The sequence below is a fragment of the Heloderma suspectum genome, chromosome 3 (genome assembly GCF_057233095.1).
Source record: "Heloderma suspectum isolate Gila_16-S chromosome 3, 16-S_ref, whole genome shotgun sequence".
NCBI classification, from domain to species: Eukaryota; Metazoa; Chordata; class Lepidosauria; order Squamata; family Helodermatidae; genus Heloderma; species Heloderma suspectum.
Window position 1 is genome coordinate 8,708,339 of NC_139460.1, and position 27,570 is coordinate 8,735,908.

Genomic DNA, 27,570 nt, shown 5'->3' on the forward strand with positions numbered 1-27,570 from the left:
CAGAAGATACCATCAAAATAACCAGCTAATCACAGATCATTTCTGTGTCCATGGATTACATTATGAAAATCGTGGATCCACTGATTTGTGGCACTGCCATGACATAAAACATAGATCTGAGACATAGATACTCATGATTCCCCTAGATTTTATGGGGATGCCTCCAAAATCACCATCAAATCACAGATCATGTCTGTGTCCAGGGTCGTATTGAAAAAATTATGGATACAACACTTCAGTGAGATGTACAGACTCTTATGATTTTTGTACATAGACCACAAAAACCTTTCTAAACCATCACTGAACTAAGCCATAAGATTTCCAACTCCCACCATTCTCTTCCTTCACTGTCTTCTCATTCCTAAAACCTCTACTCAATTACCATTGTTCTTCTATTGCCTAAAGGCCCCTCACACTTCACAACCATTTCTCTTGCCTGCAGCATGGTGCATGTTCTATACTATAGAATCATAGAATAGTAGGGTTGGAAGGGGCCTACAAGGCTATATGCTATGTGATATACACATCAATGTCTGTCAATGCTGGTGGTTGGGAAACAGAGTGTGATGACTTGACTTCAGGAAATGGGATGGGGTGGAATGCCATGGAATGCATACAAAGGCCTATGCCATAGAGACCAGGATATTGACTTCATTTTACATTTAGAGGGTTTATTTTGGTGGCAGCAATTAAAGATTTTATAGCAGAGGCAGCAGGTGAGGTCTGCCTCTGCTATGTTTGTAAAAAGTTATTACAAATTCTGGAAGAGAGTTCTATAGACTCAAGCCTCAATGTGTAGTAGTAGTAGTAGTAGTAGTAATAAATGTTCATTACTGTCATAATTGTATGGTTGAATTGACAAACTACATCCACCTGGGATCCAGAACGAACGTGTCCTAAGTGATACTTTAAAAATGGTCTGTGTATGTACACAGAAGCCCCTCCTCTCCATTTTATCCTCACAACAACCCTGCGAGGTGGGTTAGGTTGAGAATCAGTGACTGGCCCAACGTCACCAAGTGGGCTTCATGGCCAAGTGGGGACTAGAACCTGGATCTCCTGAGTCCCAGTCCAACCACTACACCACACTGTTATCTATCTACCCCCCCCCCCGCTGCCTCCAAAAGAAGTTAAGGTAGAGGAGAAAAGCCTGCTTGGGGAGCAGAATGTAGTTCTCCAGAAGACACCACGTGTGTGTGTGTGTGTGTGTGTGTGTGTGTGAATTTTTCTCTCCTCCACCACCCCCATAAAAGGGGCTACAATCCTATAGGCTGCAATCCTATAAGCGTATATAATATAGTTACCCAGGACTAAGTCCCACTGAAGTTGATAGGCTTACTTCTGGGTTGCAATGGAAATAAAAAGGGTGCAGGGTTACAATATTCCAGCCTTCCATGCCCTGCCAAAAGAGGGTGTGGACGGGATTCAATTTTGCTGTCAACCCCCACCCACCCCTTTCATGGATACACCCAGATGCTGGTGGTTTTGTTGGCTGGAGTGGCTTTGCTTACCTAGCCTTAGCCCCTTCTGACATCCAGTGACACTTGGGGAGAGGGTGATATAGAAAAATATGATGGTATTTTTATTTTTGAAAGACAACTTTGGCTTGATGCAAATAGGCTCTTCTGCACACCGCACTTACACCTAGGAAAACATCTCATTGATATCAAAGGGACATGCCTGTGAGAACGAATTTGGATCAGGATTGTTGCTGGGGAGGAATGGGTTAATCCCCTCCCCATGGACTATGGAGGGGAGCAGTAAAATAACCATTGTCATTTGCATCCCAAGTACAAAAACGTAAGTCTTTCCATTTTGACAATTGGTGGTACATTAGGAAAACAAAAGAGCCCTCCAACTGGAAGCACCCAGAGCCAGAATCCAACCCAGAGGGATCACTGTATTGGTCTTGCAGCAAAAGCGACATAAAGTTGGATTGAACTTCAGTTTATTTCTCCTCATCATGTCCGTTATCATGGCCAGGCACTGATTAAGCACATCCACTTCCCCACCTGGATCAGATGAGAAAGCGAGATAGATCTATGTGTCATCTGCATACTGATGACACTGCACTCTTAAGGGTGCAATCCTATGGCCGCTAGTCAGTAGCTAGACGGCCATAGGATAGGTCGGTTCCCTGAGAACTGACCTCCACCCCCTCCTGCACTGCCTCATAGGCAGCACGGAATGGCCTCACGCTCCGCACTCAGAAGAGGAATGCGGGGCAGCAAAAATGGGGCATTCCTGAGGACATGCTGGGGCAGGAAGGGCAGAAGTGCATTCCAACGCTTCCTATGCATCATCAGCCCCCCCCCCCGTTCCGACTTCCTGCAGCTAGACAGCCGAAATCGGCTCTCTTGCCACGAATGCAGGGCAGCTGACCACCTATCCTGCCTTGCATTGGATAGGTGGTCACCTCCAAGTTCAGAGGCAGCTGCCTATCCCGGTAGGATTGCGCCCTAAATCTCCTAATGATCTCACTCAGCAGTTTCAGTGTCGATGTTAAGTAGCATTTGAGACAAGATGGATCTTTGTTGGGCCCCAAAGCATGCCAAGGAGTTTAGCAGACACCCCCCAGCACCACCTTCTGTAAATGGCCATCCAAGTATGAATGGAATTATTGCAAAGCTGTACCACCCACATGAATCTCAGACCGCCTGTCCTGAAGGATGTCATGATTGATGGTATCGCAAGCCTCTGTTAGGTCCAGGAGAATCAACAGGGTTGCACTCCCCTTGTCTCTCTCCCAGCAAAGCTCATCACATAGGGGGACCACTGCATTTTCTGTGCTGAAACCAGGCCTAAACCCTGACTGAAGGTGGATCTACAAAATCAGTTTCATCAAAGTGATGGGATTTGGTCTGCCACCACCCTCCCAAGCACCTTGCCCAGGAAAGGGATGTTAGCTACTGGCCTATAATTATTCAGATCTGCTGGATCCAAGGAACTTTATTTCAGAAGTGGTCTCACCACTCCAACCAGCAGGGAAGAACTGATAACCTCTCAAATTGAGCCAGTCATCCCTTCCCTTCTGGATGTAATAATCCACGAAGAGCAAGGGTGCTTGGGCTAAGCACCTTCTCCACATCCTTGGGTCATAAAAACTGAAAGTCCTCTGACAATAGACAGTGCCCTGGATACCTTCAGGGATTGAACTTCCTAAACTGTGATGTCTAAGGGCATAATCCAGTGCTGCCCATCTGTTAGTGGAGCTGGTTACTGATTCTGGTTCACCTGCAGCCAGTCCTGCCAGTTCCGTTGCACAACCAGCCCCTGCCACTTGTGGACCAGCAATTTAGCGCTTCCAGGGGTAACTCCCAAAACAAGCAGAAATGCTTGTTTCTGGAAGGGGGCCGGTCATTGGGCCTGATCCGCTTATCTGCCCTCCTCCAGAAATGAGCATTTCCTCTCACTTTGAGTTGACCCCCAGAAGCGCGAAATCACCAGTAGTGGCCACTTGTGGGACAAAATTGGCAGGGCTGGCTGCACACACAAGGGCTGCACCGGATTCTGCCCCTGGCCATGTAGCAATTAGAAATTAGTATACCAAGTCAATCGATTTTTCTCTTCTTCCTCTCATATTGTAGTTGAACTGGAAGCCATCCAGTTATGTTGGTGGACAGCTCCCAGACTACTGTCAGGAGCCAATTTTCTGGAGCAAATTGCTCTGATATTTTTTAAGCTGCGTTAGCGCCTGATATGTTTACATGCCAAATTCAAAATGCTGGTCTTGAGCTTTGAAGCATTACCAGCCTCAACCAATATTATGTGAAGGACCATGTGTCTCCATGTGATCTAGTTGTTGTTGTTGTTGTTCAGTCGTGTCCGACTCTTCGTGACCCTATGGACCATAGCACGCCAGGCCTTCCTGTCCTGCGCTCTCTCCCGGAGCGTGCTCAAGTTCATATTCATTGCATCGGTGATGCTATCTAGCCATCTCATCCTCTGCCGTCCCCTTCTCCTTTTGCCTTCAGTCTTTCCCAGCATCAGGGTCTTTTCCAGAGAGTTTTCTCTTCGCATTAGGTGGCCAAAATATTTCAGCTTCAGCTTCAGTCTTTGTCCTTCCAGTGAGCACTCAGGGTTGATTTCCTTTAGGATGGACTGATTGGACCTCCTTGCAGTCCAGGGGACTCGTAAGAGTCTTCTCCAGCACCACAGTTCGAAAGCATCAATTCTTCGGCGCTCAGCCTTCCTTATAGTCCAGCTCTCACAGCCATACATTACTACTGGGAAAACCATAGCTTTGATTAGACGGACCTTTGTCGGCAAGGTGATGTCTCTGCTTTTTACTATGCTGTCTAGGTTGGCCATAGCTTTCCTCCCAAGGAGCAAGCGTCTTTTAATTTCATGGCTACAGTCACCGTCTGCGGTGATCTTGGAGCCCAAGAAAGTAAAATCTGTCACTGCTTCCATTTCTTCCCCTTCTATAATCTTCTATATGCCAGGAAGGGATGGGGCCAGATACCATGATCTTCGTTTTTTTAATGTTGAGTTTCAAACCAGCTTTTGCACTCTCCTCTTTCACCCTCAACAAGAAGCTCTTTAGATCCTCTTCGCTTTCTGCCATTAGGGTGGTATCGTCTGCGTACATGAGGTTGTTGATAATTCTCCTGGCAATCTTAATTCCGACCTGTGATTCATCCAACCCGGCGTTTCTCATGATGTGCTCTGCATATAAGTTAAATAAGCAGGGTGACAATATGCAGCCTTGTCGTACTCCTTTCCCAATTTTGAACCACTCAGTTGTTCCATGTCTGGTCTGGTTGGAGGGTTCTGCTTCATATTCTGCCACTGTCTGAAGTTAGTTTCTCCGGTACAACAGCAGGAGATTAGGCAGGGTCACTAACATGCTCACTCATTCCTAAAAACCCAGGGTTTAAAAAGAATGATACAAGATCCATGATTTTTAAGGTTCAGCTCTGAGGATACATGTCTTGAATCAATGCTTTTGTAGTGTAGTGGAATGGTCAGGTACAGGAACAGTAATTTGCTTCAGTACATGGCCATCTTTGTGATGTATGATTTGACAATGGTTTCATGTGGATCCCATATAAAATTCCTATTCATGTTTTTATGCCATGCCTCTGCCTATGAGTGGTGGATCTGCAATTTTTCTGGTTCAGTCTGTGGAGGCAAGTATGCTCCGTGACACAATGGTGTTTTGAGATATCTTTCATGTAAAAATCATGAGGATCCCTGGGGATCCCTGTTCTTGCACCGTGGCTGTGCCCACGAGTGGTGGAGCCCTGACCTTTCTGGTTCAGTCTGTGGAGGCAGATGTGCTCTGTGATATGATAGTGGTTTGGGGGTATGTTTCTTGTAAAACTCATGAGGATCCCTGCCTCGGATCCCTGTTTTTGTGCTGTGGCTGTGCCCACGAGTGGCACGTCCGTGATTTTTGTGGTTCAGTCCATGGCGGCAGATTCGCTCTGTGATATGTTGGATGTTTGGGGGATTTGCTCTTTAAAAATAATATGCAATCGAGAGTATCCCAGCCAAGGATCCCCGTTTTTGCACTGTGGCTGCGCCCAGGAGTGGTGGATCCGTGATTTTTCTGGTTCAGTCCGTGGAAGCAGATGTCCTCTGTGATATGATGGTGTTTTGGGGTATGTTTCTTGTAAAAATCACAAGGATCCCTGCTTCAGATCCCTGGTTTGGCACCTTGGCTGCGCCCAGGAGTGGCGGATCCGTGATTTTTCTGGTTCAGTCCGAGGAAGCAGATGTCCTCTGTGATATGATGGTGTTTTGGGGTATGTTTCTTGTAAAAATCACAAGGATCCCTGCTTCAGATCCCTGGTTTGGCACCTTGGCTGCGCCCAGGAGTGGCGGATCCGTGATTTTTCTGGTTCAGTCCGTGGAAGCAGATGTCCTCTGTGATATGATGGTGTTTTGGGGTATGTTTCTTGTAAAAATCACAAGGATCCCTGCTTCAGATCCCTGGTTTGGCACCTTGGCTGCGCCCAGGAGTGGCGGATCCGTGATTTTTCTGGTTCAGTCCGTGGAGGCAAATGTGCTCTGTGATTGGATGGTGTTCTGAGGATCCCTCTCAGGGATCGCTTTTTTTTCTGGTTCGGGCCGTGGAAGCAGATGTGCTCTGTGATTGGATGGTGGTTTGGGGCGTCTCCCCTTTAAAAATCCTGTGAAATCGCTAGGGCCCCTTTTCTGATTCCATGGGTCCTGGTTTTCTTTCTTCCTTTTACAGGATTGCTCAGGATGCCTGAAGTGCCTGGGAACGGCTAGCCCTGAAAGGCGGCCTTAAACCGTTGAAATAAATAAGCGCACTCCAGCACCGGAGTCTGACGCGGTGCCGCCCCAAACACCGGTTAGCCGCACCTCAGCGAGGACTAGGGGCGCAGCTGCTCCTCTCCCGAGGAATCATCGCAGAGCGTCCGGACCCGCGCAGTCGACGCTTCCTCCTCCGTCTCTCCGCTTCGCTTCTCCGAGCTGAGGAGATTCCCGCCTTCGGTTTTGTCGGGCGGAGCGGACGGGGGTTGTAGGCCGCGGGCGGGCGGGCGGTCGCCATGGCAACGCCAAGGCCGGGCCTGGCAGGCCTTGCGAGGCGGCCCTCTCTCCCTCCGCCGCCGCCCCGCCTCGAGCCGGCGGGAAGGCGGGGTCAGCTCGTCCAAGGGCCCATCCGGGAGCGGCGCTGGAGCCGGCAGCTTCCTTCCCTCGCGCGTCAGCCCCTGAGCCCGCTTCCAGCCAGGCCCGGCCGGCTCGACCGCAGTCAGCGGAAGCCATGGCTCCCACCGGCGACCGGAACGGCTACTGGGGCCGGCCGACTTCCACCCTCGACTGGTGCGAGGAGAATTACGTCGTCTCTTATTACATCGCCGAGTTCTGTGAGTGACGCGACTCGGGGGTTGCGCCGGCTCGGGAAGCGGGGCCGAAAGGCGGCGCGTTCACACGGACCCGCGGAGCGCCCCTTTCCCTCGCTCCCACCCCCATTTCCAGGTTATGGGGCTTGGCCTCCCCCGCGGGGGTGTATCGAGGGGTGCTAATTTGCAGGGGGATGTGGGTGAGCCGCCCCGCAACATTATCTGGAGTGGCGGGAAGGTAACGAAGAGAGCCCCTTGCAAAATACTTCTGTCCCCTGCTAGGGTCATCTCTGGGTAGGGAGAGGCGCCCCGCAACAGCCCTTGGAGCGGGTGCCTGGTTAGGGGTGCCTCCACCCCAAATATCTACCCCCAAGACCAAACTGGCAACCAGGTGTTTGCCACTAGGTACCCCTTTGGGGTGGCGGTAGAATGGGGGATGCTGTAGCCAGATAACGGCCTTAATGGGGGCTTTTGTACATGCTTTGGGGGATGCTTTGGGGATGTTCTTTTGCATACGGTTTGGGGGATACTTTGGGGATGTTCTGCATTCCTAATTAGCCGCTCCATCCTAGGGAATTTGACACACACACACACACACACACGCCATAGTATGGCGGAGAGAAATACTTTGCAGGGGACATTCTCTGTTAACTTCTCCCACTCCCCAAATGTTGTAGAGTGCTACCCCGCATGCCATATTTTAGGGAGGGGATATTGACATTTGTATCTTGCGTTTCCAAAAAGCACACCCTAAAACATATTCAAAACAAGTAGTATATTAAAAGCTACAATTAACTCAATTGAGGTAGTGAACAGCAGTCAAAAATCAGTTTCATAAAATGGATGTACAGAGAACCAACAATGTATGGAGAACCAGCGTACAGGATGCTGCTACAATAGATGGGGGGGGTAGAAAGTGAAGCATGGTTTGTGGTGGACAACTGGCCTATTTGTAGCGGTTGCAGAGAATATTGGATTAGATGGAGCTTGGTCTGATCCTGCCAGGCATTTTAGTTATTAAACAGGACCCTGTGCTTGGGATCACTTGTTACAGCTTAGTCGTGCTTTAACTGTTAAGAGATCCTGAAGATGTTCTCTTACTTCGTAAACTTAAAACTTACTTGCAGACTGTGGGACTCTTAAAAAAAAGAAAAAGAAAAAAAAGACAGCATGTAGAGTCGGACAAAAGGTAACCCAACCTTGCCCGACGTGATATTTGTGTGGTAGGGAGAGACTGTTTCACAGAAGATGATGGAGAGAGGAAGTATTTCACAAGAGTTATTCCTCTTAGCCACCCCCAGAAAGACGGGGAACGTACTTTGTATGCCGAAGGTCCCAGGTTCAATTCCTGGTATCTTCTAGTAGGGCTGGAAAAATTCCTGCCTGAAACTCTGGAGAGCCACTGGCTGCCAATAGGTCGGCAATACTGGGCTAGATGGACTAATGGTTTGACGCATATCAGGCAGCTTCCTATGTTCCTAAGATTGTGAGGTGTAAGTATGGGATGTCCTGTGCTTTTCAGGGCTGTGGGGAATATCTTATGGGACAATGCAATATATATCTCACACTTACTGATATTGTGTGGTGGATGAGTCAGCTTGTAGGTCACAGATGATGTCCTGCTGTGGGTCAAAATGCATCCCAATTGCCTGTATCAGGGAGCAAAGGATATTTTCCAAAGGATATCGTGTGTGGTGGGGTCCCAATTGCTATCCCTGAGAAAGCACTATGGGATAGGAAAATTCCATATTTTGGGAAGTATAGGACATTTCCGACTTTACTGTTTGTGAGTGCAAAGGGACAGCATGCTGGCCATCAATGGAAACGGAATGTTTATTTCTTTATTTATAACATTTATATCCCACCTTTTTTCCTCTTGCAAGGAACCCAAGGCAGCTTACATTCTTCTCCTCCTCCTCCTCCATTTTATCCTCACAACAACAACCCTGTGAGGTAGGTTGGGCTGAGAGTCTGTAACTGGCCCAAAGTCCCCCAGTGAGCTTCCATGGCCAGGTGTGGACGAGAACCTGGATCTCCCAGCTCCCCTACTTTAAATGTGTTCCAACCTCATGTGACACATTCTTGTTTTTCCTGAGGAAGATAAATGGTCTAGTGCAGATGCCAAGCAGCCAGTTGTCAAATCATGTTTGGAGTGGCCTTCAGACTTGTGCAGGCTCTTCTCTTGTGCATGGTTTTCCTTGTCCAGTTCCAGGTTTGCTGTGATGCCTGAATCAAACAAATTGTGGTCTGCATGAACCAGGAATTGTGTTGAAACCATGATGTGAAACACATATGCTGCCTTGGAAGCAATTTCTGGCTAGTGCTGACCCCAATTTGGACATAGGGCAAACTGTGATTAGGGCAAACCAGTAACAGGAAGAGGGGATCCACACACAAGCACATGCAGGACTCTTGAAAGTCAAATAATAGTTTGGCTGTAGGCTGCCCTGGCATCTGAATGGAGTCATTCAGTTTATGGAAGGCGTGGGGACAAAGAACAGTTTGGGAAAATGTAAGATTGACAAGGAGAACTATACAGGCAGGACAAGTTCATCAAGTTGACTTTTAAGACTCAAGTCAGAGGCGAAGCTCTGGTACTGCATGCTACAAAGAGATTTAAAAATAGGTGTTTACTATAAGTTAGGAAGTGTACATCTTTTCCAGCATTATGGGCTTCATTAGGAAATGTGTCACAACTCTGATTTCATACTTTGATTGATGCAATTGCACAATTGCTGTAGATCAGCCTTCCCCAACCTGGTGCCCTCCCTGCTGGGAGTTGTAATGCAACATATCTGGAGGGCACCAGGTTGGGGAAGACTGCTGCAGATGATAACTCCTAGTTGCATTTATGAAATAGCAGGAATATGCAGTGCTACACGTGAATTTTTTTACAGGCAGGAAGATCGGATTGGATAAATGGCAAGGATGGAATGGTGGAGGAGATTGAGAGGATGGATGGAATCATGCATGTATTGTATTAGACATCTTATTCCGGGGCATCTAATATAGCCGCTTTTCTAAACCTAAGAAAATCTGAGTCTTGTCTGCGCCAGCTGTGAGTCTGCTTGGGAAATGGATTGAGTGTGGTTGTCATTGAACCGTGGGGTGGTTGTTGAACAGTGGGTTGTTGTTTTGTGTGAACCCAGCCATGCTAACAAACCATGGTTTGTTAGCATGGCTGGGTTCACACAACACAACACCCCATGGTTCAACAACAACCCATACTCAACTTGAGTGTGGGTTGTCATGTTGTGTGAAGCCAGTTATTATTTGTGGTCGACCCTTTCTGGAGTCCGCTTGGGTCACAGTCTTTCCTCAGATTTGAGAGGTCCTGCTGTTTCTAGCCATCCACAAAGCTCAGTATAAAGTGAGAGCACAACCTCTCCCCATAAGTCCTCTGGAATTCAAGGAAGGGGTTAGATTGTTACTCGTTGCTTGGAAGGTTTCTTGTTGCTTCTAAGTGTCTCCCAACCAGGAGTAAACTGAAGGACTAACCCCTCCCCTCCCCTCTGTTCTCTGTGCATCAAGACTTGTATCCTGGTTAATGTCAGTAAATAAAATAACCCTTTCATTGCCAAAGTGGGAGTCACACTCATCCTGTAAGAACTCGCACTGCGTTATCTGATTGGATGCAGAGAGTACTACTTGTAACACCTGAAATCTGATTGGATCTAATGATAAATTCTGCAATTATCTTGCCTTTATTTTTCTGTTTTCTGGTGGGTGTGATATAAGAATTACCTAGACTATTGGGGAATTGTATTTTCACCACCTCTTGAAGACAGTCAAAGGGGCAATAAATACCCTAGAGGGCCTTGTATCTGCTGACCCCCAGATGACTCGCCAGCTACATTGAATATGGAATCCTTGAAAACTATTTTTATGAATTATCTTAGAGTGCTATGCATGTAGGACTCTTTTTTTGGTCTAAACAACTCCCAGCATTCCCCAGCAAGTGTATTTAGAAAGAAGTCCTACAACTCCCAGCATTCTGAGAGTTGTAGGTCTTTTTTCAGTCTAAACATGCATGGGATTGCACCCTTAATTTGTTAGAAGTACAAATTATATGTGCATGGGTTAATTAACACATTCTTCTAAAGAGGGGTGCAGACTTTTTAAATCAGTTCCTAACATCTTAATTTTAAATCCAGATTGAGTATTTTGTGACTTCCTGCATCCAGACCTACAGCTCTTTTCTACTACATAATTGAGATACTAAATGAATACACAGTTAGGCTTTCTTAGAGAGGCCTGCCTGGTAGTTGACTATTGGAGCGAGTCCCTGGGCATCTTTTATACAATTTTGTCTTTGTGGAAAGCCGTAAAATGAGCAAGATAAGTACTCCAGTTTCCCTTATGGTTGCATATTGAGATCTGTTGCAATGCTCTCTTATGTGGGCTATCCCTTAAAAGTGTTTGAAGCATCAATCATATGCAAGTTTAGACAGAAAAGAGGCCTACAACTCCCAGCATGCCCCAGCCAGCTATGCTCGCTGGGGCATCCTGGAAGTTGTAGGCCTTTTTCTGTCTAAAATTGCATAGGATTGTGCCCTAAAGCTTCAATTGGTTCAAAACGTAGCAGCTAGGCTGCTAACCAGTGCACAGGATCAGATCACATTGTTGTTGTTCAGTCGTTCAGTCGTGTCCGACTCTTCGTGACCCTATGGACCATAGCACGCCAGGCCTTCCTGTCCTGCGCTCTCTCCCGGAGCGTGCTCAAGTTCATATTCATTGCATCGGTGATGCTATCTAGCCATCTCATCCTCTGCCGTCCCCTTCTCCTTTTGCCTTCAGTCTTTCCCAGCATCAGGGTCTTTTCCAGAGAGTTTTCTCTTCGCATTAGGTGGCCAAAATATTTCAGCTTCAGCTTCAGTCTCTGTCCTTCCAATGAGCACTCAGGGTTGATTTCCTTTAGGATGGACTGATTTGACCTCCTTGCAGTCCAGGGGACTAGTAAGAGTCTTCTCCAGCACCACAGTTCGAAAGCATCCATTCTTCAGCGCTCAGCCTTCCTTGTAGTCCAGCTCTCACAGCCATACATTACTACTGGGAAAACCATCGCTTTGATTAGACGGACCTTTGTCGGCAAGGTGATGTCTCTGCTTTTTACTATGCTGTCTAGGTTTGCCATAGCTTTCCTCCCAAGGAGCAAGCGTCTTTTAATTTCATGGCTACAGTCACCGTCTGCGGTGATCTTGGAGCCCAAGAAAATAAAATCTGTCACTGCTTCCATTTCTTCCCCTTCTATACGCCAGGAAGTGATGAGGCCAGATGCCATGATCTTTTTTTTTTTAATGTTGAGTTTCAAACCAGCTCTTTCACCCTCAACAAGAAGCTCTTTAGATCCTCTTCGCTTTCTGCCATTAGGGTGGTATCGTCTGCATATCGGAGGTTGTTGATAATTCTCCCAGCAATCTTAATTCATCCAGCCCGGCATTTCTCATGATGTACTCTGTATATAAGTTAAATAAGCAGGGTGACAATATGCAGCCTTGTCGTACTCCTTTCCCAATTTTGAACCACTCGGTTGTTCCATGTCTGGTTCTTACTGTTGCTTCTTGACCCTCGTACAGGTTTCTCAGGAGACAAGTAAGATGGTCTGGTACTCACATCACTTTAAGAATTTGCCACAGTTTGTTGTGATCCACACAATCAAAGGCTTTAGCATAGTCAATGAAGCAGAAATAGACGTTTTTCTGGAATTCTCTTGCTTTCTCCATGATGCAGCGAATGTTGGTGGTTTGATCTCTAGTTCCTCTGCCTCTTCGAAACCCAGCTTGTACTTCCGGTAGTTCTCGGTTCGCATACTGCTGAAGCCTAGCTTGTAGGATTTTGAGCATCACCTTGCTGGCTTGTGAAATGAGCGCAATTATGCGGTAGTTTGAACACTCTTTGGCGTTGCCCTTCTTTGGAATTGGAATGTAAACTGACCTTTTCCAGTCTTGCGGCCACTGTTGAGTGTTCCAAATTTGTTGGCATATTGAATGCAGCACTTTAACAGCATCATCTTTTAGGATTTTAAATAGCTCAGCTGGAATACTGTCATCTCCGCTAGCTTTGTTGTTAGTAATGCTTCCTAAGGCCCACTTGACTTCACTCTCGAGGATGTCCGGCTCAAGTTCAGTGACCGCACTATCATGGCTATCAGGGACATTAAGATCTTTCCTGTATAGTTCTTCTGTGTATTCTTTCCACCTCTTCTTAATCTCATCTGCTTCTGTTAGGTCCCTGCCTTCGTTGTCCTTTATCATGCCCATCTTTGCACAAAACGTTCCCTTGATATCTCCAATTTTCTTGAAGAGATCTCTAGTCTTTCCCATTCTGTTGTTTTCCTCGATTTCTTTGCATTGTTCATTTGAGAAGGCCTTCTTGTCTCTCCTTGCTATTCTCTGGAACTCTGCATTCAGTTGGATATATCTTCCCCTTTCTCCTTTGCTTTTCGCTTCCCTTCTTTCCTCAGCTACTTGTAAAGCCTCATCAGACAGCCACTTTGCTTTCTTGCATTTCTTTTTCTTTGGGATGGATTTCGTTGCTGCCTCCTGAACAATGTTACGGACCTCCGTCCATAGTTCCTCAGGCACTCTTGTCTATCAGGTCTAATCCCTGAAATCTATTCCTCACCTCCACTGTATATTCTTAAGGGATATGATTTAGGTCATACCTGAATGATTTAGTGGTTTTCCCTACGTTCTTCAATTTAAGCTGAAATTTTGCAACAAGAAGCTCATGATCTGAGCCACAGTCAGCTCCAGGTCTTGTTTTGACTGACTGTCACATTACCCCTTTCTTAAAAGACCTGCAGTGTTTGTTAGCTGCTTTTCAGGCTCAGTTCAAGGTGTTGTTTTTAACTTTTAAAGTTCTAAAAGTCATAGAATCATAAAATAGTAGGGTTGGAAGGGGCCTACAAGGCCATTGAGTCCAACCCCCCGCTCAATGCAGGAATCCAAGTCAGAGCATCCCTGACAGATGGCTGTCCAGCCTCGTCTTGAATGCCTCCAGTCTGGGAGAGCCCACCACCTCCCTAGGTAACTGGTTCCATTGTCGTGTTGCTCTAACAGTCAGGACATTTTTCCTGATGTTCAGCCAGAATCTGGCTTCTTGTCACTTGAGCCCATTCTGTGTCCTGTACTCTGGGATGATGGAGAAGAGATCCTGTCCTTCCTCTCTGTGACAGCCTTTCAAGTACTTGAAGAGCGCTATCCTATCTCCCCTCAGTCTTCTCTTCTCCAAGCTAAACATGCCCAGTTCTTAAAGTTTCTCCTCATAAGGCTTTGTTCCCAGTTCCCTGATCATCTTTGTGGCCCTCCTCTGAACCCGCTCCAGCTTGTCTGCATCCTTCTTAAAGTGTGGTTCCCAGAACTGGACACAGTACTCCAGATGAGGCCTAACCAGTGCTGAGTAGAGGGAAACTAGTACTTCCCGGGATTTGGAAGCTATGCTTCTATTAATGCAGCCCAAAAGAGCATTGGCCTTTTTTGCAGCCACATCACATTGTTGGCTCATTTTCAGCTTGTGATCTACAACAATTCCAAGATCCTTCTCACTTGTAGTATTGTTGAGCCAAGTCTCCCCCATCTTGTAACTGTGCATTTGGTGTCTTTTTCCTAGGTGCAGAACTTGGCATTTATCCCTATTAAATTTCATTCTGTTGTTTTCTGCCCAGCACTCCAGCCTATCAAAATCACTTTGAATTTTGTTTCTCTCTTCCAGGATATTAGCTATCCTGCCCAATTTTGTGTCATCTGGAAATCTGATCAGCATTCTCTGCACCTCCTCCTCCAAGTCATTAATAAAAATGTGGAAGAGCACTGGGCCCAGGACTGAGCCCTGCAGTACCCCACTCGTTAACTCTCCCCAGTTTGAGAAGATCCCGTTGATAAGCACTCTTTGAGTCTGATTCCATAGCCAACTGTGGATCCACCTGAGAGTTGTTTCATCTAACCCACTTTGAGCTAGTCTGCTCATCAGGATATCATGGGACACTTTGTCAAAAGCTTTGCTGAAGTCAAGGTATATTATGTCCACAGCATTCCCACAGTCCACAAGGGGGGTTACCTGATGAAAAAATGAGATCAGATGTTGTTGACAAATCCATGTTGGCTTCGCGTCATCACTGCATTGTTTTCAAGGTGCTTACCGATGATTGCTTTATAATCTGCTCCAGAATTTCCCCAGGGATTGATGTCAGACTGGGTCTGTAGTTCCCAGATTCCTCCTTTTTGCCCTTTTTGAAGATAGGGACAGCATTAGCCCTCCTCCAGACATCTGGCATTTCACCCGTCCTCCATGATTTCTCAAAGACAATAGACAGTGGCTCTGAGAGTTCTTCTGCCAGTTCCTTTATTACTGTAGGATGCAGTTCATCTGGCCCTGGAAATTTGAACTCATTCAAAGTAATTACGTGTTCCTTGACCATATGCCTATCATTCTCAAGCTGCAATCCTGCCCCTTCAGCCTGTACTTCGCTTTTGCCAGGCGAAGAGCGTCATAGACCCTCTTTCGGGAGAAGAATGAACCGAAATAGGAATTGAGCACTTCTACCTTTTCCTTGTCACCTGTTATCATTTTGCTATCCTTATTTAATAGCTGAACAACCATTTCTTTCCTCTGTCTTTTACTATGCACGTATCTGAAGAAAGCCTTTTTGTTGCTTTTAGCATCCCTCTCTAACCTCAGCTCATTCTCAGCTTTAGCCTTCCTGAGGCCATCCCTGCAATTCTGTGCTACCTTCCTGTACTCTTCCTTTGTAGCTTGGCCTTCCTTCCATTTCCTGTATGTGTCCTTTTTTGTTTTCAGGTCATCTCTAAGCTTTTTGTGATGCCAAATTGGCTTCTTCTGTTGTCTTCCACCTTTTCTTCTTGTTGGAATGGTTTGTAATTGTGCCTTTAGAATTTCCTTTTTTAAAAACTCTCAGCCATCTTGGACTCCTTTTCTCGTTAAGAGTTGCTTCCTTATCATTGTTCTGAGTTTATTAAAATCAGCTTTCCTAAAATCAAGGGTACACGTTTGGCTACACTCGGCTTTTGCTTCCTTTAGAACCAAGAACTCAAGTATAACATGGTCACTTTCCCCCAGATTTCCCGTAATTGCTGCTTTATCCACTAAGTCATCTCTATTGGTTAGGATCAAGTCAAGGACAGCCGATCCTCTAGTTCCTTCCTCTACTTTCTGTAGGAGGAAATTACCAGCAACACAAGTCAGGAATCTCTTGGAAGGGCCATGCAGAAGTCCCCCATTACTACTACATCATGCTTTCTTGAAACATTGGCTGTTTGCTTTTCAAAAGTTTCATCCTCGTCTTCTCCTTGATTGGGTGGCCGGTAGTAGACTCTGACCACCAGGTTCCTTTTATTCTTTGCTCCATTTATTTTAACCCAGATGGGGCTCTCGATGGGGATAATATATGGCCAATGGAAATGGATTGTTTGTTCCCATTCCTTTGCTATGAGACTGAGGTTATGACACTAAAAGATAAGGTTCACCATTTATGGTGCAGCGGATTTAAGATTTAATAATACCTACAATGTTTGGAAGAATGCTGTATAGGTATAATCTGCAATTGGATTTATATTTGGATATTTGATTTGCTTTTATTGAAGTTTAGATATGATCCTTTTTTTTTCTTCCTTCTGTTGCTTTCCTCCCTTTTTCCTCCTCAGAATACTGTAATGTTTGAAACTGAAGATTTTGATTATGTTCGTATTGGTTATTTCATTTATAAAAATTTAAAAAATAGATTCAATTTTTTTTTTTTTTTGCTGTATTCCAGTCATGGGAGTCATCCCACCAAGTTTCAGTTACACCTATCAAGTCATAATTTCCCTCCCGTATTAAGCATTCAAGTTCGTTCTGTTTTCCCCTACTCTGGGCATTTGTGTATAGACATCGAAGACCATGTGCTTTATAGTCTGGCATTCTTCCTACATGTTTCTAAAGACTATTATTGGGCACTATGAGAGCTGTTCTCTCTGTTTTGGTGTATGAGCTTCATCTATTGTTACCCCAACTTTACGTCTCCCTCACTAGTAGGATTCAGTTTAAAGCCCTCCTGATGAAGTTCTTCATACTGTGGCCAAACACATTCTTCCCAGCCCTTGTGAGGTGCAACCCTTGCCAACAGTCTATCTTCCAGGACGTATAGCCTATGGTCCCAGAATCCAAATCTTTCATGCTGGCACCACCTTCGTAGCTGGTCATTCACCCAGAGTATTTTTCTTTCCCTTTCTGTCCCTCTTCTAACTACTGGAAGGATGGATGAGAAAACTATCTGGGCCCCAAAGTTCTTGAGTTTGCTTCCCAAAGCTTCAAAGTCTGACATGTTTTCTTCATAGCTCCACTTGGCGGTATCATTTGTTCCCACGTGGATGAGAAGAAAGGGATACCTGTCAGTGGGCTTTATGAGTGTAGGCACCCCTTCAGTCACGTCTCTTATCCGTCCTCCCGGGAGACAGCATACCTGGCGAGTCCATGGGTCTTCGCGACATACTTAGGTTTCGATCCCACGCAGCAGGGAGTCTCCCACTACTACTACTACTACTCTCTTCTTGTTGTTGTAGGCCTTGGTTTTATTGCCTCTTCGTGGCTGACCTTCAGCCTCTTGCTCGCTCTCATGCAGGTTCCCCTGTAATTCTTCCACTGCATGCTGTCCCCCAGTCTCATCCTCAAGTACCTGGAAACAGTTCCCTAGTTCCACTGCCTCCACTGGTGCAGAGTGGCTTCCAGCTCTTCTGCTCCTGTCACCCTTTTCCAAGGGGTATTCTCTACTTCATTTTTCCTCACCTCAACATTTTCCTCTTCTGCCTCAGCTTGCTGTTGCTCTTCTAGCTTCTGTTCTTCACTTTGCTGCTGTAGTTCCACCATTTTCAGAAGCCTGTCTCAATATGAACCTGCCTGGTTATTAAGATCTGCAGGAGATCTTAATAACCAGCACCACAGCAGTTGTTAATCTCCCATGAAATCATTCTCTACCCAGGATCTCACAGAGTGAGAAGGCTGTGACAAGATGCCTCTAACTTGGTAAACCTGATATTTAAAACTTTATTGTATGTACAGTGGTGGAAAGGTGTTGCAGCAACATATCCCATAGCAAACACTTTGAAGTGTTTGTGCCACCTACTTTAGGGATGCAGTTCATGGGTCTGCTTTCCATGGCTTAAGTTGCAGTCCTATACACACTTGCCTGGAAGTAATTCCCATTCTGTTGACAACCCAACAACAAACCATGGGTTCTCTTCCTAGGTTGTTTGTGGTTATCAACCCATAGTTAAACCATAGTGCAGGGTTCACACATAGCAGCAACCCACAATTCAACAACAACCCATAGTCAACCCATACTCTGAGTTGTTACATGTGAACTAGGCCAATGGGACTTGCGTCTGAGACAGAAGAGGATTGCACTGTTAGTCACTATCACATTGACTATCACATCTCAACTGAACCAGCCAGGCGTCACAGTGCGGGGTGCACTGCCCAGCGAAGGTGTTGTAGGACAGGTTTTCTTTGATACAACTGTGGATAGTAACAATTACCTAAACATGTTACACAACATGGTAGTGCCACAACTCAGAACTAGGGCTAACTTCACCGAACTGCTCTTCCAACAAGATGGGGCACCTCCTCATTATGCTTTTGCGATAAGGGACTATCTTGACAACACCTTCCCACAGCATTGGATCGGACGACGTGGCAGCATTGAATGGCTGCCACGTTCACCCAACTTAACACGAATGGACTTCTTTTTGCGGGGCGTAGTAAAGAATAAGGTTTTTGAGAGGAATCCTCAAACAGTGGACGAATTAAAAGAGTTCATCTCGGAAGCATTTATGGACATTGATGTGGACTGGAATTTGTGTTGTACTGTGTGTCACAGTGTTCTGGACAGGTTCGAGGAATGTTGCAATGTTGATGGAATACATTTCGAGCACTTACGAGATTAAACAGTGTTAAACAAGTGTAAATTTAATAAACAATACAATAAAATGCAAATATCTGATACTGTATACCTACTTTAGGGCCACTCTGTATTTTCTCTTTTACCCTATTTTATTTTTTTAAAGGTTATTTAAACGCGCTATAATGGAAGTTTAGCTAGACTGTATAGTACTTATTAGGAAGGATATGAACAGACCCAAGAGGATGCCAGTGTGGTTAATGAGCCATGTCAAGGAACCTATATTAGGCAAAAGTTTTCCTTTAAAAAGTGGAAGTCTTGCTTAAATGAGGAAAATGTAAAGCACAAGCTCAGGCATGCAGATATAAGTTAACATTAAGGAAGACGAGCAGAACTTAAGAAGCATAAATTTCCTGTTTCCGATGTATGTAAAGAAAACCATATAGGAGGCAGTTGGAATGTTAGATAAACAAGGGAGTGAATGGCAGACTGAAGGCAGTTAGGGACATTGCAGAGAAATGGGGAGATCAGTCCTATGGCCCCTAGACAGTGTCTGAGGATTCCTGGATCTGAGGTTGGGACCCAGGAGTCTGACCTCCCCTCATCCCCTGACAGCCAGCACAGAGAGAACTGCACCAGCTGCCTCTCCAAGGTTGCAAAAGCAACTTTGGAGAGGAGGTAAAAGGGGCATTCCCAGGGGAGGGGACTGGGTAGGCCAGGTTATGAGGAATCCTCCAGCCTCCACATCTTCCTTCTGTTCCATCTGCAGAGCCCCAGCTTATAAAATTATGCATGGTGTGGAGAAAGTATATAGAGAGCCTATATTACAGTCATCCAATGAAACTGATGGCTGAACAGAAGAGAATTTCTTCACCCAGTGCATAATTAATGTGTGGCATTTGCTGCCATAAAATGTGATGGCCACTTGGTTAGAGTGATCAATTCTCTAGGGATCCCCTTTTAAAGCAATTATTTTAAAGCAATCATGATAGCTACGTGAACTTCTGAATAATTGAGTGAGGTGTGGATATTACCTTCATGCCCTGTTTTTGGTCTTTCTGGAAGCAGCAGGCTGGCCTCTGTTGGAAATAGAACTCTACACTAGATGAACCCTTGGTCTGATTCACCAGGATGCTTTCCATCTAATCTCTTTGGTTCCTCTTGGTGCTAGACCGTAGTTCTTCCCCACATTGTCTCATTTTATGTTTGCTTTTTAATGCATCTTGCATTCAGCAGTGTACAATATGAAGGATTAGTCAGGAAATGTCATGGGGCCTGTGTCTGACTGATAGAGTGGAAGAACCTTGAATGGCGAAAAAAATCTATCGCCCATGCTGGAATTTGTCCAAGATACAATACTAGAGTCATCCACAGCTGAGAGGCTGTCCTTGTGGTTTATTCAACATGCAGCACTTTCTTTCCACCCTGGATCCTTGCTGATAGGAGCAGTATTAACCAGGTTTTTTAGGAGTTGTGTTTAGTATCTTAGAACATGCATAATGTTGACTGTGTACCATGAAAACTATTCAAAATAATTTGTAAAACCAGAGCAAAGGGTAATTTGGAGCGCAATCCTATCAAGATAGTCGCCAACCTCCGGAGTCGTAGGCTGGCGACTACCCTATGCAGGTCAAGCAGAGCATGGAGGGGATCCTCTCCTCCGTGCTCTGCCTGCCCTGTTCTCTTGGCTAGATATGTGATTTCGCACATCTAGCTAGAGCTTCGGAGAGGGCAGGAATGGGTCTGGAGACCCCATAAGAAGCAACTTAAAGGGGCTTCCGTGGTCTCCTCCCCTGCCCCTGGAAGCGCCCCTTTTTGCCATCTCCATGCTCCATTTTACAAGCATGGGGAGGCAGCTGCCGCAGTTCTCTCCATGGAGGCTATGAGGAGGAGGGGGTGGGGAGTGTGGTTTCCTGGCCCCGAGCTTGTAGCGCGGTCTACAAGCTTGGAGCCAGTAAGCTGAAAAATCCTGCAGCCCTCTAGACAGTGTCTCGTGGCTATAGGATTGCTCTCCCCAGCTTTTAGGATCTTCACCACAATGAAAACCTAATCCAGTGTCAAGACTCCAGCACTGGGACAGTGTTACCAATTATTGGGAGGCAACAGTCCATGTGTGGGTATCAGCGCTACAAAGTCCTTCAAGGTTTTAGGTGTCCTTAGCTTTCTTTTCTCTTCCAGCCTTGTTAAATTCAGTTTGATTAAATATTTTATTTTTATGCTCACACCCTGTCTCACTATCAATAATAGTAATTCTCCTCATTTATATTCCGTTCCCCAGCATAATTACACAAGAGGCCCGTTGGATCTGAGCAAAAGGCCATTAGTCCAGCAGCCAGCTTTCCACAGCGGCCAACCAGGGCATGAGGGCAGCGGCCTTCTGCTATTAAGCTACCCTATAACAAGAAGTTTTCAGGGCAGTTTGTAGAATAAAAAGAAGTTAAAATCAGCAACAGTAAAATGAATAATACAATCTAATGCAGCATAAGAACCGAACTCAAAATTAAGATCAGAATCGAGGCGTGGAGAATAAAACATAAGCAGCAAAATAGTTTTAAAGGCTACAGCAAGATTTAGAAGACTGTTGCCTGACACTGAAAGGGCATTAGAGTATCACGGCTGTTGGCCGACACCCTTCCAGAAACACCGAAAGGAGATCAGAGCAAGTGCCAGGCAGGCTGCTCTGGGAATCCATATAGACATCATGATCTGTAGCTGCTGTTTGACCTATCCTCCTCCACGTATTTGTACTAATCCCCCTTTTAAAGCCACCTCAGTGAGTGGCTTTAAACTCAACATTCTCAGGGCACTCACACAAGAGAGGGGGCAGAAGAAAGTATGCATCCTCTGCTAGGATAAAATTCTGGCGGAGGGAAATGGAGCCACAGCCTTGAGTTCCCCTTCCATGCAGAAACTAGAAGCTCCCTGATTGCTGTAGCCCAGGGATACTTCCAGATCGAGGACTCGCAGCACTCCCAATCAAAAGACGTTCGTCATGTATTCTGTCTTTTCCTCCTTAATGGAAATTTTTGTCTGGTAAGAAAAGAGCTGAAAGAAGCAGTGAGTAAACTAGAGAGGGGTTACAAATTGATGACAGCGTTATCTAGGCCCCCTGTAAAGTTCCATGAAGGAGGCAGGGCGATTGCAACAGTAAAAGCCTCAGATGGAAGCACCCATAGTGAGTGGATGCTCAGGCGCTGCATCAGGGAATGAAAGGGGGCAGGGAGGAAGAATTAAATTGCTGACTAGCTTTATGGTGAGCAAAGGGCTGGATGCGCCTGATCTCGGAAGCTAAGCAGGGTCAGCCCTGGTTAGTACTCGGATGGGAGACTGCCTGTGAATCAGGCTTCCTGCATTGAGCAGGGGGTTGGACTTGATGGTCTTATAGACCATCCAACTGACCCTAGGTTTCTATGATTTCACCAATGTTGCCAAAGCCCCTTTAAACCACATCAAAGGCTAGATTTTTACCGACTGAAGGCCTGCCATTTTAAGCACAGTTTCCAACAAGTAAGTCCCACTGAATGGGATGAGATTTACCTCAGAGTAAACATACTGAAGTTCTGGTTATAAGGTAGCCAATCTCAGCTTAGTAATGCTTGCCCAGTTTTGCCTTTGTTATGGGCATGGAGCAATGAGAGATTGCAATAAAGTGCAATATGAGGTGTGGCGTAGAACTACAATTACAATTCTGCATCTAACTCATTTTGTAAGAGCAACACCTCTGCAGCTCTAAAGGGCTCTAATCTGGAAGGGTTACAGGTGTGCCAGAGATCAAATCGGCATAATGATCCTTGACTTTCTGCTTGAGACGTTGTTGGTATGTGGAATATTCCCTGTTGGTTTCTCTGTTAAAACTATTTTTGACATACTTGTGTAGAGTGACTGAAGTATTTGCATAAGTTGGTATGCCAGCTTGGATTTAAGCTCCTTAAATTCAGTTCTTAATTTAAAATTCTGTATCTGAAGAAAAGCCTTGTCTTGCCAACTAAACAGGATCCACCCAAGTTGTCCTCATGCCTATGCTGCGTGTTTTCATTCGCTGGGGCCAGCAAATGAAATTGACGCTTAACTTTAGTATGTGTGAGACTTGAGGCTGAACAGTGACACTGGTTTAAAGTGTAAACCCGCCTCCCCCAAGCTGGTGCCCTCCAGACGTTTTGGACTTATTAATTGATTGATTGATTTATATTCCGCAAACATATGTTCAAAAACTCTATGCAGCATTTCGAATATTTATTGGAGGCGGAGGGGTGGGATTCTCCTCTTTGGTTTTTGCTTAAAAGGATACTGTTGCCAATTAGGGAGGGAGGATTTAATTTTCCAGATCTTACTTCATATCATAAAGGCTTATCAGTTACCTTGTACTGATTGGAATATATCTTTTCCCTTTAATATTCTTTCATGCATTGTTTTGGAGTCAACTTATTTGACACTTCTTTTTGACTGAATGGCATTAGAATCTAGGCACATTACAAAGCAAGGAATGGCTGTACTTCCAATTTCAGCAGCTAGAGAGACATGGCGTATAGTGTCTGCAGTTTGATCTGTATTCTTATACAAAGTTAACTTTATGAGGGAATCCTAATTTGAAAATAGAGAGGCAGCCTTTTTTGTGGATGAATTGGTGTCAGGGATGAGTCCAAGCCCCTTGAGATGTCTGTCAGCTCCCATTCTGAATCAGAGTTGAAACAGCTAGATCAGAGCCTGGGGAAATAACTTTCCCTAGAGCCCCAAGATGCTGGGAGAAATTTATCCGAAAGCCTCGACAAACAGATGGCCCAGGCTGAGTCATTGCCTCCTTCATCCACCGTAGATGGGCGTGACTTGAGAGACACTAGGGTGTGTCGCAAAGCAAAGTGGGAAAAGTTAGGGACCAGGCTCAGATGCTCCGCCAGGGTAGCCACTCTTAGAAGCCAACGTAGGAGGGAGCCCACCCTAAGGGAGGGGCATCACTGCGAAGCAAGTTTGGCCATGAGGTTCACAGGTAGGAATGTATGAAAGTCACTTACCTTTCGCGGATTATGTTGGTGGGGGGGGCGTTCCGTCCCTCCCCCCGGAATCCTCGACGGGGGGGAGGCACTCCGTTCCTCCCCCCCGGAATCCTCCGTGGCCAGCTGTGCTCCGCAGCAGCTCCGCGGAGCAGCCAGCCAGGCCCAGCCAGGCCAGAGCCATCCGCAGCCAGATTTCCGGCCGCGGAGGGCTCTGAGGAAAAAAAACAAAAACAAAAACCGTGTACGCAAATGGCTGCGGCTATGGCCGCTGCCATTTGCATTCCTTATTTTTGCCGTCTTAATCTACATAAATATTTACGTAGACTAAGACGGCCCAAAATAAGGAACGCAAATGGTGGCGGCCGCCGTAGCCACCACCATTTGCATACGCCTTTGTTTGTTTTTTTTACCAAGTGTTTTAGGCTACGTAAAAACTTACGTAGCCTATCACGACTCTGTAAAAAAAAAAAGTGCAAGTGGCGGTGGCGGCAGCCAGTCGGAAGACCAGCCGGAGCCGCCGCCGCCCGGAAGATCTGCCCCAGGTATGTCTCGTCCCGGGGGGGATCTGCGGGGGGGGGTGGCACGCCATTCCGCCACAGATTTTGTGGGACCGAATGCACTGGCATTCGACCTCACCGAGATCCGTGGCGGAATTCTCTGCCATCCCTATTCACAGGCAAACACTGTCGGCAACTTCATTACCTTCCAGTTGGTCTTCTCTGATTAGAGATCGTAGATTACTTGTTTAGGGCCTGGGGCAGTCTGACAGCTTCCTTGAATCAGCATTTGTAGAAAGAATCATAGAATAAGTAGGGTTGGAAGGGGCCTATAAGACCATCGAGCCCTGAAGCTTTGTTTCTCTATGGTGCTGATTGTGAAGGTGAATGATGATCCAATCCCAACAATTGGGTTGATAGTGAAATTCATACTTTAGATCAGTTAATAGAATAGGACAATGAGTTTTTATAATTTCCAGTATTGTGGGTTAGATATCACTTGCCATCTAGTACTGGGTGGCAATATATTCAACTACAGCACCTTTTGGTGTCTGTGGGCAGAATCCAATGGGGTACTTATGCCCCCGCCAATTCCCTTCCACAAGCAGTGCCTTCCACTGAATCCATTGTGCAAGTGGGACCCTCCGCTTACTCAAGGAAGATTTAACTCTTCCTAGAGGAAACCTTGAAATGAGCAGAAAAACTCATTTGTGGAAGGACGCAGATCAGCGGAGCTCCCTTATGGGGGCTGCTTGTGCACCCTGGTTGTGGAATTGGCAAGGTGTAAGAGAATCAGTGGGGGCATAAGTGCCCCATAAGAACATAAGAAGAGCCATGGTGGATGAGACCAAGGATCCATCCAGTCCAGCATTCACACAGTCAGCTGTTAACCAGGAACCCACAAGCAGGACATAAGTGCCACGGCACCCTCCTGCCCATGTTCACCAGCAACTAGTGTACATAGGCATACTGCCTTTGATACTGGAGGAGGCACATAAGCATCAGGACCATTGATAGCCTACTTCTCCAGGAATTTATCTAACCGCCTTTTAAAGCCATCCAAATTGGTGGCCATCACTACGTGTTGTGGTAGCGAATTCCATAGTTTAACTCTGCACTGGGTGGAGAAGGACTTCCCTGAATCTCCCACCAATCAGCTTCATGGGATGACCCTGGGTTCTAGTGTTTTGAGAGAGGGAGAAAAATGTCTCCCTATCCACATTCTCCACACTGTGCATAATTTTGTGCACCTCTATCATCTCTCCCCTTACCCTCCTTAGCAGTGTAGCACAACTGGTAATGAATCAAGAGCTCTGCTAACTTGGAAGATGATCTCTTAAAGTCTGTAGAATCCTGGACTTTGGGGGAGGGGGACAGTAATTAGGAAAGGAGGAGCATTTTTTCTGATTCTAATTAATCCCCCTCCCCCGGACATTCTTAACTTAAAAGGGGGCAAAATACCTAAAAGCTGAAAACAGGTGTGGGCAACTTGTGGTCTTCCAGAAGTTTTGGCCTACAACTCTCAACAGCTTTTACTAGCCCTTGCCATCTAGCGGTGAGGGATGAGGGGAGTTGTAGGCCAAAACATCTGGAGGGCCTGGAAGTTCTCCATCCTTGGCTTAAAACACCCCACTCCCATTCCAGAACACCATTACAGTTTAAAGAAACTTGATTGGGGCAATGATCCTGTGCCCTGCTGGTTAGAATAGCACTACCCATTTTTATTTTTATTTTTACTATTGGAAGGAATAAGATTGGGGAAAAACTGAATTCAAATCTTGGAGAAATTATTATAAATAGAACCTATTTATACTGAAATAACCCTGATAATTCACACATTTTTGCATACATTTGAACATGGCAAAAAGTTCCCTTTGAACCTCTCTGCGTGCCCTATCAAAAGACCTGGATGATACTTTGTGTAGCTGCTTATTTCCCTTAAGCATAGACCTTGGGTTCCTGCAGCATATCATGTGACCATTTTTATTCCCTCTTGCATAATAGTATTCATTTCTGGCAGGGGCACTTATCCTGTCAGTTTCAGTTCCAAAATTAGCTCTGGGTTGTTGTTTTTTGTAAACTCAGTTAAGACCTTACACTCCCTCTCTCTTGCTCTCTTCCCCTCCCTCTCTCCCCACTTTTCCTCATTGCCTCAAGGTCTGTGAGCTGACACATTTGGCATTTAAGTACTCAACACATTTATGTTATTATTTTGCTTATGCACAACTTTTGAGTGTATTTTAATGCTGTGCATGGCAGTGAATGGCTTAAAAAGTAGGTCAGTTATTCAAATGACTATGAAAATCCTGATTTTGCTGTTGTAATAGAATGTTTGCATGATGGTGATACAGTAGTATATATGTGTGTGTGTGTGGGGGGGAATTCCTGTTGTAAAGGCAGTGTGCCATGTAGGGATGCTTTGACTTAGATTCCTGCATTGATCAGTGGGTTGGACTTAATGGTCTTATAGGCCCTTTCCAACCCTACTATTCTATAATTCTATGTGGTGTGGTTTCATTCCCCCTCCACTTGCAACACAGAAATCTCCCCCATGTAACTAGGAGCTTTAGAAGAAAGTTCTCATTGGCATCAGTGGGATTTTTTTTTAAAAGCTTCTTGCCATGTTTTTAGGGGGGAAGCATTTCTGGTGTTTGCAGCAGGGGAGTGAAGAGGTAAGTGTCCCCTTGTCACACACTGCCTTTGCAATAGATATCCCCCCCCCCCCCTACACACACACACACACCTGAATTAGACCAGGAGCAAACATATAGCTATTCAGAGTGCACATAACATGCCATTTGACCCTGAGACGCAGCTGTGGTTGTGTTCCTGCAGGCACTAGGGAGGACAGCCCCCAGCAGGCACTTGCTGTTGCTTCCATCACCTCTGCCAAACTAGGCTACAGAGGCTCGTGGATTGCTGGAGGATGTGTTCAGCGCCCATTTCATGTATTAATTTTATTTTACTTAAAATTGTCTTTAAGCCACCCTTAATGGTACGCCCTCCCCCACCGCCAATTGTCCTTTTGATTACGTCATTGGGAGTGCAGTGGGGTCCAACTTGTGAATCAGAATAAATCAAGCTAATTCCAAATAGAGCTGAAGGGAGTTGGAAAGTGCCCTATGCAGAAGTAGGAGCTGAAAGAAATCAGCCTGGAAAGGTGGTGTATGAGAGAAGAGCAAAAAGGCTCGTGATGAGCAGCACCCTCCTAGTTTAGTGAGATGACGTGGATGCCAGAGGTGCCTGTTGAGGACCAAAAGGAAAGGAAAGGTTCCTCCTGTGCAAGCACCGGGTCATTGCTGACCCCTACAGGGACGCCGCTTACGCTGGCGTTTTCATGGCAGACTATAGCGGGGTGGTTTGCCATTGCCTTC

General features: G+C 45.9%; 1 protein-coding gene across 5 annotated transcripts in view; it reads left to right on the forward strand.

Annotated features, from left to right (window-relative positions):
• The first annotated feature begins 1,566 nt into the window (after positions 1-1,566).
• The window catches only part of ACER3 (alkaline ceramidase 3), a 72,589-nt gene continuing 46,585 nt past the window's right edge, over positions 1,567-27,570 (forward strand). For 3 of the 5 annotated variants that reach the window (XM_084842461.1, XM_084842462.1, XM_084842463.1), the window contains exon 1: positions 6,633-6,839. In XM_084842461.1, coding sequence (XP_084698587.1) covers positions 6,737-6,839 — 103 coding nt within the window. In that variant the 5' untranslated portion in view covers positions 6,633-6,736. Of the gene's footprint in view, positions 6,840-27,570 lie in introns of all 5 variants that reach the window. The other 2 variants (XM_084842459.1, XM_084842460.1) reach the window with 1 other exon arrangement.